The sequence below is a fragment of the Megascapheus bottae genome, chromosome 1, assembly GCF_031878675.1.
Source record: "Megascapheus bottae isolate mThoBot1 chromosome 1, mThoBot2.hap1, whole genome shotgun sequence".
Taxonomy (NCBI): Eukaryota; Metazoa; Chordata; class Mammalia; order Rodentia; family Geomyidae; genus Megascapheus; species Megascapheus bottae.
This window is the reverse complement of record NC_143509.1, coordinates 67,925,989-67,947,340: the sequence shown is the minus strand read 5'-3', so window position 1 is coordinate 67,947,340 and position 21,352 is coordinate 67,925,989. Positions and strand designations below refer to the sequence as shown.

At 35.8% G+C, this 21,352-nt stretch overlaps 1 protein-coding gene across 1 annotated transcript in view; it reads right to left on the bottom strand.

The window, feature by feature from the left end:
• Positions 1–9,442: 9,442 nt before the first annotated feature.
• The window catches only part of Cip2a (cellular inhibitor of PP2A), a 42,077-nt gene continuing 30,167 nt past the window's right edge, over positions 9,443–21,352 (bottom strand). The window contains exons 14-21 of the mRNA XM_090346873.1: positions 20,669–20,864; positions 19,805–19,879; positions 19,310–19,420; positions 15,459–15,655; positions 13,443–13,556; positions 12,918–13,000; positions 10,688–10,827; positions 9,443–9,764 (exon numbers count right to left, since the gene is read on the bottom strand). Coding sequence (XP_090202999.1) covers positions 9,594–9,764; positions 10,688–10,827; positions 12,918–13,000; positions 13,443–13,556; positions 15,459–15,655; positions 19,310–19,420; positions 19,805–19,879; positions 20,669–20,864 — 1,087 coding nt within the window. The 3' untranslated portion in view covers positions 9,443–9,593. The remainder of the gene's footprint in view (positions 9,765–10,687; positions 10,828–12,917; positions 13,001–13,442; positions 13,557–15,458; positions 15,656–19,309; positions 19,421–19,804; positions 19,880–20,668; positions 20,865–21,352) is intronic.

Below are 21,352 nucleotides of genomic sequence, written 5' to 3'. Positions count from 1 at the left end.
ATTGATGAGCATACATCCTCTAAAATAGTTCTTTATATGTAAAACAGTCATTTAAATTCTCACCTCAAGAGCAACTGTTTAATGCTAGACATTCTTAAGAAATATATTTTATTACATGTAATGAACAACCCACCCATGATTATAATGTTGGTAAAATAGTGATCCATCTTTCATACCTTGTATTTAATGCATTCATGGCAGACAGAAAACCTGGAGAGAATGAGAGCGTGCGAGCAAGTGAGCGAGCAAGTGAGCAAGCAAGAGAGAGAGAGAGAGAGAGAGAGAGAGAGAGAGAGAGAGAGAGAGAGAGAGAGAGAGAGAGAGAGAGAGAGAGAGAGAATCCTTAGCAGACTAATGCGAAGCCAAGACTTTATACACTCTTGCTAAGGTCAACAGCGACATGCTCAGTCAATTTTGCCATTGTTTCTAAATTTGTCTGCTAGTTTTGGAGAAGTTGAATCCATGGATCTTGAGTTGGCACCCAAAATGTCTCTAAGGCAAGAGCGTGGAGAAGCCAGAGAACAACTCTACTTCTATAACTCAAATCCACATTTTAATTGCACTCATTGCCTTAATGCTCACTGCATAATAAGATCAGATAATATTAATAAGAGAAGCAGTGATGTGGCCTGTGGTGGCATCAATTTGGGAGGCTCTGCCCTGGAGTCCTCCCTTTCCCGGTAATTTTCATCAGTTCAAGGTCTCAGTCTTTCCCCTATGGTAATGAAAATAGTGAATGGCAGTTATCTACTATTTATTTATGTCATTCTAGGAAAACTAGAATAGAATTTATTATGGATGTTCTATGTTTCAAGAATACATGAAGCAGGTGAGCTCATTTAGGGTTTTCAGGCACTTAATAATAAGACTGGTATTGATAATTTCATTATAGAAATGTGAAAGTTAAGACAGACATGATCAATTAAAGTTTATTTTTTCAGTAGTAGGAATTGAATCTGGGGTCTCACGTATTAAACAAATACTCTATCCCTGGGATAGATCTTCATTCTTTTTTAAATTTTAAGAGAAGGTCTAACTGGTTTTCCAGGCCTGGCTTTGAATCTGGGATCTTCCTGCCTGAACCTCCTGAGTAGCTGGGATTACAGATGTATATACCACAACATATATTGGCCAAACTAGCAATTTCTGGAAGATGTGAACCTATGACATTGGGTTTTAAGTTATTTTTGTAATCATTGTGATAAACAATCATCAGCTCAGAATCCTGATAGCATTCTTTGAATTTTCTCCATGAATAAAAAATTTCAAAATCCATTGGCTTCCCTTTGAAATGCACTGCTATTTGCCAGTGCCAACATCTAGAAATTTGTTTCTCTGAGTCTCTAGGTGACACAATCGCTTTATTACTATTAAAAAAAATACCTGTGGAATGGTAGCCTTGAGCTCAATGTCTCTGCAATAAGGAACTCTCAGAACTACTTTTTAATACTATACTTTGGAAAAATAATATTTAAAAAGAGACCACAACTCAAAAAGAAAACCTAACAAACAAAACTGGGTGTTGTAGCCATGAGCCTATTATCCAAGGTACATGAGAGGTGTAAGTTAGAGAACCATGGCCAAGTCCACCTGAGCAAAAACACAAGACTTTATCTCAAAAACAAAACAGAACAAAAAAACAAAGCACATAGCTCTGGAGAGGAGGGGAGATTCTCTCAAGTAATAAGTTACCTGCTTAAGCAAACATGAAGCACCAAGTTCAAAACTTTTAGTACTTCCAAAAGAATTAAAACTCTGGGTATTGGACAACAGCTAATAAAATCATCCTCACTAATGATGGGTCAGTTCTGTGCTGATCATGTCCTTAAAACAATGAATTCACTATTTCTTATTGGAGAAAAAGAGAACATAGCGGAACACTGATGCTGAAGCCTCTTCTAAGCAGGATGGAAAGCAGAATGGATTAATAATGCTGAATCAAGCACTACATGATTATAGCTAATCAGTTACACTGAAATGAGCCAATATGGCAGTCAAATTGAGATACTATTTCACTTCTTACGGGAAGGTGATTTAATTAGAATGGGTAAATTGACAACAGTAACCTCACAATGTCCCAGGCAACATGAGATGAACAGAAGAAACATTATCCTGTCTGGCTGTTGATTAGTAAGAGACAAGCATTAAAGCTCTACATTTTAGCTATTGGGAAACCTTAAGCCATTTTCACCAGTGCTTAGGGCCTGACATAAACGGTGTGTTGTGGGGTTTGGACAGTTTAGAGTCAATTCTGATAAAGCAAACAGGACACTTGAACTTGTATTTCAATGCCCTGTGAAGATTCAGTATGCAGAAGAAACTAACCAGACTGGGTTTTAGAGGGATTTAATTTGGAACAAATGAGAGGCAGCTGTTAAAACATAAGCCAGTTTCCATTTTTGACAGAGAAAAAGAGAGATCCAGTGGTGGGGAGACAAATGGGGTTGTTTGTGGTGACAGTAGAGGGTTGAGTGTTATGACTTTCTGGGAGAAAAAGTCCCCCAAGGAGCTGATATGGTAAGATGAGGATTTTGCTTGCTTAGTGTTTGGTCGTTACCAAAACTAGACATTAAATCAGTATTGTCCCATGATTCTATTATCATAATCCTAAAAGTACAAAGCAGGGTAACTTTTTCCCTAGGTTGAACTGAGTGTTGCGATATTAATGCCAGCCCCAAATATCAAGTAATATCTTTAGAAACTCGTTAGAACTAAGTTCTGTTAATAGTTACTTCACTGAAATGATCAAGTCCCATACATTACTGACAACAATAAAAGTAAATATTCCCAGTGGAGAGGCACCTTTGGAGCTCTCTTCTCTGTTGATGACTATAAATCATTATATTTTAAAAGATACTCTTAAAACTTGAATTTTCTGTTTGGGACACATTCCAATAAGTCGAAGAAAATATGCATTAATGATTTTAATAGAAACTTTAACAGATTAGTTTCCAAAAAGCAGTAAAAATTTCACAGGCCATGCATGTAAATGTTATTATTAGTAGTAGGTATTCTCATTCTTTTTAAGTTTTGAAGCCCCATTACTAATAACTTATGCTACCCTAATTTCATTTTCTTCTTAAAAGTTTGAGCATCTGGAGCTGGGAGTTTGGCCTAGTGGTAGAGTGCTTGCCTAGCATGCACGAATACCCGGGTTCGATTCCTTGGTACCACATACATAGAAAAAAGCCGGAAGTGGTGCTGAGGCTCAAGTGGTAGAGTGCTAAGCCTTGAGAAAGTCCAAGGACAGGGCTCAGGCCCTGAGCTCAAGCCCAAGACTGGCAAAAAAAGAAAAAAAAAGAGAAAGCCCAAGGACAGAGCTCAGGCCCTGAGTTCAAGCCCTAGGACTGGCAAAAAAAAAATTAAAACTAAAATAATATAAAAATTTGAGCATCTTAGCTTAAAGTGCTTCATGTCTGTAAACCTAGCTACTCCAGAGGACCATAGTTTAAAGACATCCAAGACAGAAAAATCCAAGACATTATCTCCAAAAGGCAAGCTGGAATTTGATTGTTGTGGCAGAGTGTCAGACATGATGAGCAAGTAATCCTCAGAACAGGCACACACACACACACACAAATTTTTGAGCATCTGTTCAAATGTTTATTAGTTATTTATATTGGTTCTTAATCTCGGTTATCTTAATTGCCTATTTGTTTTTACCATAAGCAGATTTGCTTTTCTCTTCAAATGTAATTGTTCTTTGTATATTTTACATACTAATTCAATGCCCATTGTTAGTATTAATTTACCATATTTATGATAACATTTGCTTTATATCTTGTTCTAGTTAATTATATCTCTTTTCTTTTTTTTAATTGTAATTAATAAAAGGGTTACATGATATTTGCCAGATAGAAGGTGCATTAATTCACATACATTGATACCCTTTCACATGTCTTGGTACCCATTACCCTCCCCATCTCTTTTCTTTTTTAACTGAATTATTTTTTTGGTCTAGCTTTGGAGGATTATGTTTTATACTTAGTATTTCTTCATAGTCTCAGCATTAATTGCCAAGGGGATCAACAACAAATTCACTATTTTCAAATGAACAAGTTAAGAACTGAAAAACCCAGAATAACAATGACTTAAATAGGACAGAACTTTATTTTTATGAAGTCTAGAAGGAATAAATCCAGGGCTCTTATGTATATCCTGGTATAAAGGATCAGGTGTCTTCTATCTGACCATCTGCTATTTGTGGCTTCCCATTCCCTAGATGAAGTTATGACACAAATTCTCTTAGCCAGCCAGCCATGTTATTCATGCACAATCAGGAATAGAGAAAGGTGAAAAGAAACATGCCTTGTTTAATGGTCTTTTTCCCCCCAAACATTTTCTTTCTTTGCATTTATATTGAATTTATGGTAACTACATGGCATAGCTTCATCTCATTATAAAGGATGTTTATATCTCCCTGGTCAATAGAAACATTCTCAGTTCCGGAGAGCCTTGCACCTAGCTAAAAACTGAGGAATCAGAAGCTGCATAAAATTTATAGTGTTGCTGCAAGACAGCTTCCAAACAATTAGCTGAGATATTTTGTGTCTAATGAATTTTGAAGAAAATGTAACTTTGTATGAACACTAATAGTGCTACTCTAAACAAGATAAAAGATGGAGTCACTTTTACTACTTTTTTTTCCAGAACTGGTTTACTTCTAATGTCCCTCCTCCAGTGGAAGAACTTCCCTATTATCATTTTCTGCTATAGCTGGGCAGGCACAGATGTCTTAACAGACGATGTGTATTTGCTTGGGAAATTGATATCAACCTAATGTTAATAAACAGCACTGATGCAGTCAGAGGCACTTTTCTTTTCCAACCTACTGCTCAGGTTCATCAATCATTTACTGTATATGCCTCATCATTTGAACAACTGGGACATGCCCTGGAAAGTAATCAGTGAAGTAATGTACTAGGGGAAAGGAAACTCTTTCTACCTAAAAGGGTTAATGCTGGGCATTTTTCAGTGAGTGAGTGGCTAGGTTTAAGGAATAGCTTCTGTTTAAGCTATTCCTTAAGTTTCTCTCATTGCTAGCACATTTTCAAGGTTATATACTGAAAATGAATGTAATATATTCTTTTTTTTTTTTTTTTTTGCAAATCTGGAGGCTTTGAACTCATGGCCTGGGCACTGTCCTTGGATACTTTTTACCCAAGGCTAGCACTCTGCCACTTGAGCCATAGCACCACTTCTGGCTTTTTCTGTGTATGTCGTTTGGAGAAACTGAACCTAGGGTTTCATGCATGCTAATCAAACACTCTATTATTAGCTCATACTCCCGGCCCCAAATTCTGTTTTTAATAGGCAAAGATGGAGAGAAACGGGCTATGGCTTATAATGAACATGAGTTACTATAACATAATAGATGAAAAAAAAACAAAAGATAACTTTGAAAATAGATTTCATCAATGTCATCTGTAAATTGAAAATACTTTTTAAAGCAAATCATGTGTTTCTAATTTTGAATTATTTAAATTTCTGTGATTAAGGCTCTAATTTAGGCAAGCAAATCTTTTTCAGTACTACGCCTTGACCATGGCTATTTGTAATGATGAAAGAATAAAGATATAACTAGTACTAAACTAATTCTAATTCCAACACTCATAGGTGTGTAATTCAGCAAGACATCTTCCCTTAGGACTGAAACTGAACACTAGTGTATGAAGGGACCCAATAAAGCTAGACTCTTATGCAGTAGTGCTTCAGTAAACAAACTCTCCATGCAACACTCCATTTTATTAATAAAGCGAATTTATGCCACCTACAAATATTTCCAAATTATTCTTCATGTAAATCAGATGCTTGATTTTACATCTGTGAAGTATATACTGCTATGTAAAATTTCTATCTGTTCTCATTAAACAAGAAGATAAAGTTCTCAAGACAGAAATCTATTTTCCCTGTTCCAAGATTTCTTTTATAGAATAAGTGAACTCTGGGCCTGAGTGCTGTTCCTGAGCTCTTCAGTTCAAGCCTAGTGCGCTACCACTTGAGCCACAGCACCATTTTTGGTTTACTGGTAGTTGACTGGAGATTTGAGTCTCATGGACTTTCATACCCTGGTTGGCTTTGAATGGCAATTCTCAGATTTCAGCCTCCTGAATAACTAGGATTACAGGCATGAGTCACCAGTGCCTGGCTGTTTCTCTTTTTTTTTTCTTCCTCCCCTCCCCCTCTCTATCCTGCTTTAAGAACTACTTGGTTTTCCATCTCAAATAATTCTTTACCTCCAAATCTAGGAACTGTTTCATCTCTAGCAGTCTCTCAGGATTCTGGGGTCAGAGTTCTGCCTTTGGATAGGAGAGCAAGATGGGGATTTCACCATGTTGAGCTCACTGAGGACCTGACACTGATCAGTCAGTAGATACTGCATGTTTAAATCCCTTTTTGTATGAAAGACCTAAATGGCAACTTTTGGCAGGGATTCTTATTAGCTACTTTTCCTTTGTTCAGCTTAACATGCTTATGTATTATTCCCTTTCAACATTTTGGCTTCTGTCAGTTGGCCACTCCATATAAAATGTGACCAAATCCTTTTTATATGGCCTTTTCTAACACAGGGGGACTTGGTTCACTGTTCTGTCAGAATACTTTTAGCTTTAACATGGTGATTCACTGGGTATTCTACAACTTATTAGAGTAGTTAAAATTGACTGTGGGACAATTCTGCTTAACTGAACTCAAAAGTGTTATCTGTCCTAGGGTTAATCATAAATCATTGTATTTGAAGTCTAAGAAATGGATAGGGCTAGATTTTTGTCATATATTGTATTTTTTCTTTGTCCAGATTAATGAGTCATTACTCTTAAAATAATAGTGAAAGTAATATAGTGAAGATGTAGATGTTTATTACTAAATCACTGTCAAATATTCAGCTACTTACTGGAAAATTAGTTTTTAATAACATTATGAAGCTGAAACTCAATCTCCTCTGTTAACTTTTAAATGTCACTCTATATCAGACTCATAAAAAGCCCTTGTGATGCATTTCCCCTTCTCTGCCCAGCCTCCCCCATCTAACATAAAAAGAACATACAAACACTGGGTCATTGGGGAATTCGAAAACTAAAAACATCCAGCTGGAGAGGGAAGATGCTTTGCTTTATATAATGAATTTTGTAAACAAGGATTTTCTCCACAGTATTTAGGGAATGTTTTAATGAATACAAGCATAAATAAAGTAAACTTCAGTGTCTGTGAATAGGAAGAAAGTCAATACAAAATGATGGAATAAGACTGTGTAAGACAAGTTATTTCTATATTCTAAAAAACCTACAATTTTTAAATTTCATGTTTCTGCTTAATTTACCAACTATAAAATTGTCTTGAATGTAAGCACAAATTATATAACTACTTCGTTGTAACTACTTAAGGAAAGTTCAAACTGAAGTAGTTATAATGAAGTAGCTATATAATGCTTATGTTTAAGTAAATGTTAATCTTTTTCTTTTTTCACTAGTGGCAACTGAACCCAGGGCCTACCTGGGTATTTTTCTGAGCTTTATCCCCAGTCCTATTTTCATAATTGACAAGACTTACTAAAGTATGGATGTAGTATTCCACTTCTCAGGATTTATACAACTTCCCTATTAAATTAAAACTAATTAAATTTAAATAAAACAAAAAATCTAGTTGTTGGCTTGTATAGGCTACATTTCAGGTGTACAACAGTCACACATGGCATTGGACAGTATAGGACTAGAGCAGTGAAATCACTTCAGGAATTTCTAGAGAATAGAGTGGAGGAATGATTAGTATGCAAGGAGATTTAATTTGCAAACCCCCCCCCCAAAACAAAAAAAAAACCCTTCATTTTCCCTTGACCTTTTATTTATTCATTCATTTTTGTGACATTTGGATTTGAATATAGGGCCTCACGCAGGTTTTCTACCACTTATACCATATTCCCAGGCCTCCTTGGAGTATTTGGTTCTATCATTCATTTAGTACTTTATGTCTTTATTCTTTCATTGTAAAGAGGCTTCTACTCTTGAGTCCCATATGTACATGTGAAGGTTTTTCTATATTAAACTAAACACGCATGAATTTCCAAAGAGGAATAAAATGTACTCTTTCAGAACAAGTATTAATTTAAAATGTTTTACTCAGTGTAGTTTAAAAAATTTCCAGAACTGCTGGGCTTGGAGGCTCACACCTGTATTCTTAGGTACTGAGGAGGCTGAGATCAAGGATCAAAGTTCAAAGCCAGCCTGGACAAAAAAGGACCCGAGACTCTATCTCCAATTAAACACTAGAAAAGAGAAGTGGGGTTTGGTTCAAGGATAGGGCAGTAGCCTTAAGCTAAAGAGCTCAAGGACAGTGCCCAGGCCCAGAGTTCAAGCCCCATGATGCACATACATACACAAAAAAATTCCAGAAATGAACAAAATGCACATAGAAAGTCATTATAGCTTTATATTGCTTAATGTAATTAATAGAATATGAAAATATTTTTATGTTTAATTTTTAGAATAAATATAAATCTAAATTTATCAGACCAAATAGGAATATAGTAGAGAAAGCACTAAGTAAATTTAGTGGCTGCAATAGTATAGAGCAGTTAGATAAAAATGTTAATATAAAACTTTTCTTACATGAAAAGGACATTTAACTCACTCTTCAAAATTAAATGCCCTAATTAAGAACTATTTATGAACTAAGTGTACTATTATAATTAACAAACACATTTTTGAGTATGTAGTAAGGGTAGTGGAAGTGGTAACAAGTGGGACACAAAAAGGCATTTTTAAAAATAATTCCACAAATTATTAGGGATAATGCAATCATTTAACATACTAATTATTTACTAATTTTTGTACATTATTTCCTGCCAATTATTCTGTTTTTTAAACTTAGAACTTTATATCTCTTTATTTAAAATGAATACAGATCAGTTTAAATTCAGTGATAGTCTATTTTAGAGAAGAATTATCATAGCACCTCTCTTCTTACTACTAGCAATTAAAATTTATTAATATTTAAGATTATTGTATGAAGATAGATTTTAAAACAAGATAGATTTAAAGAATCTAAGCAATATAAGTAAAAATAATTTAATTATAGTTACACGCCTGATGTAATGTTTGGCCAACGACACTCCACATTTACCATGGTACCCACATAAGATAATACTGACTGGTAAAACTGTGGCTGCTTAGTTTGTGTATGGACATTCTAAGAGGTTTATACAATGACAAAATTGCTTAAGGATGTATTCATCAAAATTTAACCTTGTCATTAAGTGATGATTATAGTTACAAGTGAAAATAAATTAGACACACAAAAGGGAACATTAGAGAGATAGTAATAGTTTCTAGAGAGTAATATCTCAATATATAAGGTAAAGAAAGCTTTAAGCAATAAAGGCCAAAGACAGAAAGTAAAACTTAAAAAAAAAAAACCCTGTATATTCAAAAGAACAATAAGACATAGAGCAAATTAGGATCTTTACTAAATTAGATAATAATTCTTATTATTTTGGAGTCACAACTCATCTCCCCTTACCATCCTATCCACCACATGTTATTATTTAAATATTACAAATCAAATGTTATTAGACTACAAGTTCCAAAGTGCCATAATGTCTATATACTGAGATTCACAGTTTCTGGACTTATTTTTCCACCACTTAAACTGTGGATCATTGCTATCATGTGAGAGTGTTTGTTCAATTCTTCTTGCTGGGCTTTCATCAAAGATTCTTTCTCTTCCAAACGACCTTCTAATTGGGCCTTCTGTACCTCTAGAGAGGAAGCCTAAGGAATTAAGAAATCAGAGATTGAAAGTGAGAAGAAAGACAAAAGCATTTGTTATCATCATAGATTCACAGATATGTATTATATTAAGCCTAAATTAACTATATGATAAATTTAAGTAAAAAATAATCGAAATTGGGGATGCCTTTAAAGTCAATGCTAGCAGTTAAGAATTTGGAGAACGTATTACATAATATGATTCAGAATTACTAAAAAGAGAACATATTAATGTAGGCCCTCTAAAATATGGCATTGCTGTATGCCTCTTCCGTTACTCATGCTCTGTAATATTTCAAACTTTTTCTTTTGCCAGTCCTGGGGCTTGAACTCAGGGCCTGAGCACTGCCCTTGGGTTTTCTCAAGGCTAGAGCTCTACCACTTGAGCCACAGAGCCACTTCCGGCTTTCTTCTATGTATATGGTACTGAGGAATTGAACCTGGGTCTTTCTTCATGCTAGGCAAGCACTCTACAGCTAGGCCAAACTCCTGGCCCCAAAATTCCAGACTTTGAATCCTAGTCTGTTCTCATCTTTCTGATAGTAAATGGGTCAGAAAACACAGACTATAGCAATCACTCAAGCAATTATAATAATCTAGAAAGAGCACTGGACTCAAGATACTGGATACATGTTTATCCCTCAAACTGTTAACCATAATTTCAGACTAAGTATCTTCATTTGTAAATTAGAGCATTCATATTTAGGGATTAGTATATGTGAATGCAAAGACAATTTAAAAATATTTCAGAGAGTTACTTGAAAATTATGTATTTAAACAAATATGAAAAACTATAATTATGTTATCATCTTTATGAGCACAAATAAAGCTATATATTTTCATTAAAGAAACAGAACACTAATCTATCCAAGTTGACCCTTTCACAAAGACTTTAATTTTAATGAAAACTGAATCTGAAGTCTTACCTTAATGCTCAACTCTTTTCTTATCTGTTCTGTTCGGCTCAATTCTTTCCTAAGAATGTCAATGGCTTCATCCTTATCATTCTTTTCTTTCTCTAAGACTTTAATATTTTCTTCTTGTACTTTTGCTTTTTGAAACAAATCTTAAAACAAAAAAAGTCACTAGGTAGTCATTATACTGATATTACCATGAAAAGTTTAGGTAGGTACTGCAAAATGAAAGATAATGATGATGAAGTTTTCCAGAATTTACAAAATAAAAGTCACCATTAATCTCTTCTCTTACAATTGTAGTGCAGAAAACAATCCTCCTTACTTGGCATTTACCCAATCATCCAGAAACAAGGACACACTAAATCCATTAGCACAACGATGCTCATTGCAGCACTATTTACCATAGCAAAGATATGGAACCAACCCAGATGCTCCTCAGTTGATGAATGGATCACTAATGGAATTCTATGCTGCTGTCAGAAAGAACGACATTGCCCCATTTGTAAGGAAATGGAAAGACTTGGAGAAAGTGAAGTAAGCCAGACTCAAAGGAACATAGGCTCAATGGTTTCCCTCATTTGTCATAATCAGTAGAAACCTTGGGCTTCTATAAGGCCATATAGTATGACGCTAAATGAAAGGACCTCCAGGATATAGAAACAAAAGCCATATAATGAGTGATTGTTGCCCTTAAGGTACTATGTTATCTCTCATCTCTTTTGCTGTCCCTTGTTTATCTCATATTATTACAGTATTTCACCTTGTTATCTGATATATTGGATATATGAGTATTTGGTTATTTGAAATTTGAAATCGTATAGGGAAGCGGGGAAAACAAGATGAGGAATGGGGGTGGGGAGAGGGAAATGGGGACCAAGACATGAGAAAGAGTATCAATGTATGTGAAGTAATGCACCCTCTATCTGGTGAATATAATGTAACTCTTCTATTAATTACAATAAAAAATATATGGGAAAAACAAAACAAAACAACCCTCCATATCTTTCCATAGATCCTGTTTAAAGTATAACATACCATAGAAAGAGCAAGGGCAATTGGCAGAATTTATAAGGGTTACAAGAGCCAAAAATTGTAACAGCAATTGTAACAACAACAACAACAAAAACATTTGTGGATCACTTCACAGATACAATATTAAGAAACTAGTAAAGGGCCAGGAACTTTGGGTAGTGGTTAGAGTGCTTGCCTCACATGCACAGAGACCTGTGTTCAATTCCTTAGTACCACATACATAGAATAGCCGGAAGTGGGGTGGCTCAAGTGGTAGAGCACTAGCCCTGAGGTAAAGCCCAAGGACAGTGCTGAGGTCCTGAGTTCAGTCCCCAGGACTGGCAAAAAAGAAAAAAAAAAAAAAAGAAAAAGAAAAAGAAACTAATAAAAGCCAGGCATAATGGGTCATGCCTATTCTCCTAGCTACTCAGGAGCTAGGATAACAGTTCAAAGCCAGCCTGGGCACTACAGAGATTCTTATCTCCAATTAAACACTAGAAAATGGGAAGTGGGGCTGTGACTCAAGGGGTAGGGCAGTAGCCTGAGCTGAAGAGCTCAGGGACAGTGCAAACCCTATAATTGACAAAATAAAAAAGAAAAGAAAAGAAGCTAGTAACTACACTAGGCGCTGGTGACTCACCCCTATAATCCTAACTATTAAGGAGTATGAGATTTGAGGAGTGTGGTTTGGGTCTATGGGACTAATCAGAGTGCAGACAAATGCTAGAGATTCTTATCTCCAGTTAAGCAGCAAAAAATAGAACTAGAGGTGTGATTGAAGTGGCAGAGTAATAGCTGTGGGCTGTGAGCGGAAAAAAAAAAGATAAGGAGAGTTCAAAGCCTCAAAATCAAGGCCCCATGCTTGTGTACACGTACACACACACACATACACAGACACACATGTACAAACACGAGTGCGCGCATAACAAACTAGTAACTAAAAGTTACTTAGCACTGCCACCTGCTGCTGCTATGTTCCTTAAGTACTTTTTACTCTATATTTCACCTAGATTTCAGAGGATTACCTTTTCAAATTGTTTAATTGAATTTTTAAAAACTGCTCTTGTAAAGTGTTATAATATAAAAAAGGAAGTTGTTTAGGAAATAATTTAAAGTTTACAGAGCTGAGAAGTAAAAAAATAAAAAATGAAAATAAATGAATCATGTTCTGATTTTCTTTAAAATAACATATGCTAAACATAGACAATATCTAACAAAGGCTACTTACTTGCCAATTTACATTCTCTATCTACTAACTGGTTCTGAACTTCTTTTCTCTGTTCTTCTTTCTCTATCAACTGGGCAATAGTTCTGAAGAAAGAAAAAAAAAACCAAACAGAACACTGAGTCACATCATTTGTGGCTTTTTGTCCCTAATAAATTATTTTTAAAGTGAAACAATCAGAATTATAACTACCTGTAAAATCTACCCAATGATGTTTTACCTAACATAATTTACAAATTTTAGCAATAAGGACAATATACTAAATAGAAACCCATTTTTATACCCCAAGTAATTGGAATAAAGAATTAAGAGAGGCCAGGAGTATAATCTAGTGGTAGCGGCTCGCCTAGCATGTAAGAAGCCCTGGGTTGATTCCCTGGAACCACATACACAGAAAAAGTTGCATGTGGAGCTATGGCTTAAATGGCAGAATGCTAGACTTAACCAACAAGTACCCAAGGACAGTGCACAGGCCCTGAGTTCAAGCCCCAGGACTGGTGAGGGTTGGAGAGAATGAAGAGATTTTACTTTTCATTTTGTTGCTTGAGTGACTCATTCAACTTCTTCACTGTCTCAATTTGTTTATTCAGAGAATCACAGGTAATCTCTAAGTCTTCATTTTTCTTTTCAGTAGCTTCATTTCTAAAAGGACAAGGGAATGAACTGGCATTATTTAATGCACAAAAACATAGTGGAGAAAAGAAGAAAATAACAGTGTTAAAGAACAGCAAAGTCCCAAGTTTTGGTTGGCTGATGGGATTAAAAGTTATCAAGTAGGGCCGAGAGTTTGGCCTAGTGGTAGAGTGCTTACCTAGCACGCACGAAGACTCAGGTTCGATTCCTCGGTACCACATACATAGAAAAAAGCTGGAAGTGGTGCTGAAGCTGAAGTGGTAGAGCTCTAGCCTTGAGTAAGTCCAAGGATAGTGCTCAGGCCTTGAGCTCAAACCCAGGAGTGGCAAAAAAAAAAAAAAAAAAAAAGTTATCCCCAGGAGTTTGGCCTAATTGTAGAGTGCTAGCCTAACATTCACAATGACCCGGGTTCAATTCCTCAGTACCACATACATAAAAAAAAAGCTGGAAATGGTGTTGTGAGAAAGCCCAAGGATAGCACTTAGGCCCTAAGTTCAAGTCCAGGACTGGCGCAAAAAAAAAAAAAAAAAAAAAGCCAGGCACAGAAGTGGGACTGAGAAATCAAACCCAGAGTTTCAGGCATGTTAGGCAAGCATTCTATCACTAGGCCACACTTGCAGCCTCCTTGGCTGGTTTTAAAGATCCCTACCTTCAGGGAACCTAGAATTACACTTTTGAGCCATTGCTCTTAGCTTCTAAAAATTTTTTTTTTAAAATTGTTACCATACCATTCACTAAATGGGCAAGAGAACTAAAGAGAGACTTATCAAAAGAAGAGATTAAAATGGCAGAAAAACATATGAGAAAATGTTCATCATCTGTGGTCATAAAGGAAATGCAAATAAAAACAACCCTAAGATACCACCTTACCCCAACAAGAATGGCCAAGATATTGAACTCAGACAATGACATTTGCTGGCAGGGTTGTGGAGAAAAAGGAACCCTACTACACTGCTGGTGGGATTGCAAACTAGTTCAGCCACTCTGGAAAGCAATGTGGAGGTTTCTTAAAGAACTGAAAATTGACCTTCCCTACGATCCCGCCATACCACTTCTGAGCATCTACCCTGAACATCATATCCCAAGATATGATAAGGACACCTGCTCAGCTATGTTCATCTCTGCACTATTCACAATAGCCAGGTGATGGAAACAATCCAGAAGCCCTACTGCAGATGAATGGATACAGAAAATGTGGTATGTATGTGTGCATACCAAAAAAGCAGAAGTGGAGTAAAAGCAGAAGTGGTAAAGCACTGGTCTTGGGCAAAAGAACTCAGGAACAGCACCGAGACCCCAAGTTCAAGCCATAGTACCATCACAAAAAAAGGGACTTGAAAGTCATGAAAACAAAGAAAAAGACCCTTCCTTGGAGGGTTTACATCACAGGAGACAAATGATTCTATTATAAATAAATAAAAAAAGTCAACTGAAAAGACCTTTTGATTTCCAACTTTCCTAATGTGCTTGAAGAACAGTGCATTTTACTATGACAAATTTCTTTCCTTCTTTCTTTTTTTTTTTTTTTATGTCGGTCATGAGGATTGAACTCTGGACCTGGGTGCTGTCCCTGAGCTCTTCAGCTCAAGGCTACTGCCCTACCTCTGAAGCCACGGCCCCATTTCCCCTTTACTAGGGGTTAATTGGAGGTAGGAGTCTCACGGTCTTTAGTGCTGGACTGGCTTTGAACGGCAAGCCTCAGATCTCAGCCTCCTGAGTAGCTAGGATTACAGGTGTGAGCCATCAGTGCCTGGCTTAAATTTCTTTCTATTTAAAACAGCAGATTTCACCAGAAAATATTACTCCCATGTTTTTTGTTTTTGTTTTATTAATAAAAGGACTTCAGGGCCAGAGAGAAGAAATGCAATGTGTTCACAATAAGGTCTACCCTTACACAGAAACTTTATTTACCTTTGAAGAAGTTCCATGTATGATTTTGTAAGTATTTCATGTTCTTCAGCCACAGATTCTAATTTTCTATTATGTTGAAAGAGATGTTCAATATCATTCTGTGCTCTTTCTGATTCAAGCTGTTGTGACTTCAGTAAAACACTAAGTTCTTCATTTTTTCTCTCAACTTCTCTAAGCATACCAGCAAGTGTTCGTGCCTAAAGAAAGAAAAAAGCAGCACACTGACTTTCCTATTATTATTTATATGCAGATATGTACCATATAACAATATTTTGGCCAACAACAGATTGTATATTTGATGGTGGTCTCCTATGATTATTGCCTAGTTATATTAAAATTTGCATACCTGATGGTGGTCTCCTAAAATTGTTGCCTAATTATATTAAAATTATCTTACAGATTCAATGATGCCCTCAGAATAATAAAAATTTGCAAGACTATATTCTACAATTTAAAAGGTTTAGCAAATGTTCAATAGTTTAGTATCTACTGGGTTATACATTTTCAATAGTTTAGTATATACTGGATTATAGAAAACAGTATTAGTCATCTATATCTATTATTTGATTGTCTAATAAAACCTAATGCAGGTTAAGTAGTCATTTTTCCAAATGCTGGAAACAAAACGTTTGTTAAGATGATGAGACCAAGGAAAAAAGGTGAACCAATGTAACAGAGATATTCACAAGACAAAATGTTGGAAATGAACTTTACAACTTGGGAAGGGGAGAGGGGAGGGAAAGTAGGAGAAAAACATGGGAAGGAGTAATAATGTTCAAGAATTAATGTGCTTACTACCTTTCCAATGAAACTGTTACCCCTCTATATATCCTCCCCAATGATAAAATTTTAAAAACAAAAACAATAGTGGCCAAGAATTTGGACTAGTGGTAGAATGCTTGCGTAGTACTAACATGCATGAAGACCTGGATTCGATTCCTTGGTACCACATATATAGAAAATGCCAGAAGTGGTGCTGCAGCTCAAGTGGTAGAGCTCTAGCCTTGAGAAAGCCCAAGGACAGTGCTGAAGCCCAAGTTCAAGCCCCAGGAACGGCAAAAACAAAACAAAACAAAATAAAAACAACCCAATAACAAAAACAAAACAACAAGAAAAACAATAAAAATAAAATACAAATTTTGTTAAATTCTTCATGATTTTGGAACATTTCAATGGACTTATCAGTAACAAGGCATCTTGGGAATGGTACATGCATTGAAATACAAAATTCATTTGTTTCCTAAATATGTTAAACAAATACTTTAAATATAGTTTCTTTCTTTCTTTCTTCTCCTTTTTTTTTTGGTTAGTCGTGGGGCTTGAACTCGGCCTGGGCCTTGTCCCCTGTCCCTTGTCTCTTAAGCTCAACGCTAGCACTCTACCACTTTGAGGCACCGTGCCACTTCCAGTTTTCTGGTAGTTAATTTGGAGATAAGAATCTCATGGATTTTCATGCTCAGGATGCTTTGAACCGAGAGAGCCTCATATCTCAGCCTCCTGAGTAGCTAGGATTGTAGGTGTGAACCACAGGCACCTGACTTAAATACAGTTTTATATAATACTTCTAACAATGTTGTGAATAAATAAAAGGGTCATGATGTGGAACTTTCTACTTATGGTGTCATGTCTGTGCTCAAAAAGTTCCAGATGTTGAAGCATTTTCAGTTAGGGACATCAAACTGTGCAATTGTAATTTAATAAATTGTCAACCTAAGGAACGAAACTATACAATAAAGTAGCTCTATATCTATAAAAAAATATTTAACTAAAGGGCACAGTCTTTGATGGTGGCCATTAATACTAAAATGATGTTTGCATATCCAAGTCTTCTCCTTTCAGGTAAGAATTAAAACTAAGGATGCATCTCACAGATGTTTAATCGAACAGTTAAAAAAAATCAAGCTAGCAAAACCAAGGAATATAATCTATAATTAGTGACATGAAATGTCAGACAAAAACTTAATCTTACTCTTTTTATGACATGGAAAAACATTAAATTATCTAATAGTATGTACGATATGTTCAATGTATATAATTTAGAATATTACGGTATACTCTGAGGAGAGATGAGAACAAATTATTCTAAAAATCTTTCTTGTAATATATGGTATAACAGATAAAACAAATGAGGCGTATTAAATGATTGTATATCTTTCCAGTATTTTATAAATATCTTTACTTCATAAAGATTTTAAAGGTAATTTATCATTGATTTCAAAGCCTTCCAAACGCCAGACTTCATTAAAATTAATTACAAATTAAATAATGTTGCGTAGATTTCAATTTTTATCTTCTGGGCACTCAAATTGCTGAAATAATCTTTCACCCATAAAGTACACATCATGTGTATTGAGAATCCTGTCATAAGATCAAACTTACCAAGCACCTATGCCAAAAAGTATATGCATGGAGGTACTGAAACAGTCTCTGACTTCACAACCAGGTATTAAAAATGCTATGATTTTCACACCGTTTGAGAAAGGTTATTAAGAAGCAAGCACACAGAAGAAGGATAGCCAAACTCATTTGTGAGTAAGAGAAAACCATGGTAGGTTCTGGGAAATGGTAATATTGAAACTGAAACCTAAAGATTAAGAGGGAGTAGGAAATGAAAGAAGAAAATGCGTCCTGGATATGACATAGAATGTTCTAAGATGAGAAAAAAGGACAGTATGGCAAGTTTCAGAAAATACAAATATAATCCAATATGGTTGACTGTGATGAATAAGCAGAAATGGTAGATTTGGATTGTGAAATAGTTAGGATTCTTATATACTAACTGAAAGGAAATGTACTCATTATCTGGCATATGCAACTGTAACCCTTCTGTTAATCACCCTTAAAATAGCATGAGGACCTGGGTTTGATTCCTCAGTACCTAAAAGAAAAAAGCTGGAAGTGGTGCTGAGGCTCAAGTGGTTGAGCTCTAGCCTTGAGAAAGTCCAAGGACAGTGCTCAGGCCTTGAGCTCAAGAGTAAACTGGCAAAAAAAAAAAAAAAAAAAAAAAAAAAGAAACAAACAAACAAAAAATGCTAACACAGGGACCCTGGGAATTGGAGCGAGGTAGAACAAAATTACCTTGGCAGAAATGTGTAAAATAGTTGAGAAAAGAGTACTAGAATACAAGTAAGAATAATTTATAGACTACCATGATTGGTACAAAGAAAGAAAACAATGTAACCTATTAAAATGATGGTAAGAACAAACTAGAAAGACGAAACATTTAGAAGGTAAAATTTGTTGGTGAATAAGTGTAATAGATTAATTTTTATTGTTTCTAGGTTTCTCATTTTGAAAACTAAGTAGAAAATACTTAGGAAGACATCTTTCAAAGAAGAAGAATCATTAATTCACTACTCGTTATGCTGAGGATGAAATATTTTACAGCTGTTATGGAAGGCATTTGGTGTGAAGAAAAACAGATTTGAGCTTATAAACATGGGATCATTAGAATTTTAGTAGTGGTTGAAATAATGAAATAAATAATATATGTAATATATAATTCTGAAGACCATTAACACAGAATATTTTTTTTTAAAAAAAGAATATCAGGAAGTAGAGCTGTGCCTCAAAGTGATAGAGCTGAAGAGCTCAGGGACAGTACACAGACCCAAAAACCAACCACAAAAAAAAGGAAATGAAAAAAAGAATATCAACTAGACAGCAAAAATATCAGAAGACAATGACAAAAGCAAATTAAAAAAGGAGAGTTAAAAATAGTAGTAGTAGTAGTTGTATCAAATTGCTGAAGAGAATTTAACTCAGTAAGTGTGATGAGTATGTAACTATTTTGCATGCTTTAATGACATTTATTTACATTTTCTTCTAGTCAGATATGAATTTATACATACCTCGGTCTCAGCTTGAGTTCTTTGACATCGATACTGGGCAATCAGTCTGTCAGCCTGTGCAAGAGCTAGAGCTTTTGCTTCCAAGAGATCTTGCAATCTGCTTTCTTTGGACTATAAGAAAACACACTTTAATTTTCATAGTTTTTTTTTTTTTTTTTTTTTGTGGGTCATGGGGCTTGAACTCTGGGCCTGGACACTGTCCCTGAGCTCTTCAGCTCAAGGCTACCACCCTACCCCTGGGCCTGGGCGTTGTCCCTGAGCTCTTCAGCTATGGCCCTACCCTTGAGTCAGGCCCTACTTCCCAGTTTTCTAGAGGTTAATTGGAGATAAGAGCCTCAGGTCCTTTTTTGCCTGGGCTGGCTTTGAACCTTGATCCTCAAATCTCAGCCTCCTGAGTAGCTAAGATTACAAGCATGAGCCACCGCCCGCCCAGCTTTCATGGTTTTAAGAAACATTAAAGCTTACTGAACATAATTAAAAGAAGCTTGTACTCACGGCTAATGTGGATAGCTTCATCTCATATACATCCATTATATCACATATTCTTATGTCTCTAATTTGATCCCTTACCTAGGTTTTAATAAAATTAGGAATTTGTAACAATTGCAGCTAAATCATCAAAACATACAAATAGCAACAAAAAAAGACAATAGTGTATCTGAAAGACAACATATATTCCATCATCAATTTCCCTACTACAGAACAGTATCTGGATAATATGTGATATGCAAATAATACTTTTTTTCTTTTTTTCTGTGTGTGTGTGTGTCATAGATGGAGCTTGAACTTGGACTGGGAGCTGTCCCAGAGCTCTTCAGCTCAAGGTTACCACCTAAACCCTAGGCTTGGGCACTGTCCCGGAGCTCTTCAGCTACCACCCTACCCTGGAGCCAAGCCCCACTTCTCATTTTCTAGAGGTTAATTGGAGATAAGAGTCTCAGGTCCTTGGCTGGCTTGGAACCTTGATCCTCAGATCTCAGCCTCCTGAATAGCTGGGATTATAGGCATGAGCCACCTGTCCAACATCAAATAATATATTTTAAATCATCTTCAAAGCTGGATGGGTAGGAAGAAAGGAAACTAGGGAAACAAATGAAAGCTGTTAAAAATTGAAAGAATTGGGGCTGGGAGTTTGGCCTAGTGGTAGAGTGCTTGTCCAGCATGCACAAAGACTGGGGTTCAATTCCTCAGTACCACTTACATTCTTTTCAAATTTTCCATACTATCTTGTATATCAATAGATAAAATTTCAGGATAGTATTGCCATCTAAGGGTGTTGAAACGTTATATAATCAGAGGAGACTCTTAGCTGTCTGGTTCCAAGCATAATCCCATCTATAATTGCTATTTATTACTCACCATAACTCCAGACTGAAGTTTCTCTATCAATTCCTCAATATTTAATCCAGAAACATTCTCTTTCAAAAGGGGAGGCGATATACTCTTTATTGATCCTGGATGGCTGTGATTTAATGACTGCAAAGACATTCTCCTGGGCACATGTTCTGTTTCTTGTTGTCTATATGCATTGTTTGCTGCTATACTTTCTCCAAGTCTGAAGAGGAAGTAAAAAACAAAAGAAATAATACAAAAACAAAGCAAAAGGCAGAGCAATGTAGAATTAGGGAACCTAATTCTTTTAGAATGAGTGTTTTTTTTTGGGGGGGGGGGGTGGTGGAAATAGAGCTTCAAATATTCTTGAAAACTTTGGGTCACAATGAAACATTGTTTGGGTAATATCCTAAATTTTCCAAAGTACTCTCTTTTCTACTTATAGTCCTTTAATAATGACATTTTTTTTTTTTTTTTTTTTTTTGCCAGTCCTGGGCTTGAGCTCAGGGCCTGAGCACTGTCCTTGGACTTTCTCAAGGCTAGAGCTCTACCACTTAAGCCTCAGCACCACTTCTGGCTTTTTTCTATGTATGTGGTACCGAGGAATCGAACCCGGGTCTTCATGCATGCTAGGCAAGCACTTTAACCACTAGGCCAAACTCCCGGCCTTTAATAATGACATTTCTATCTTTCGTTTAGAGCACTGTAATC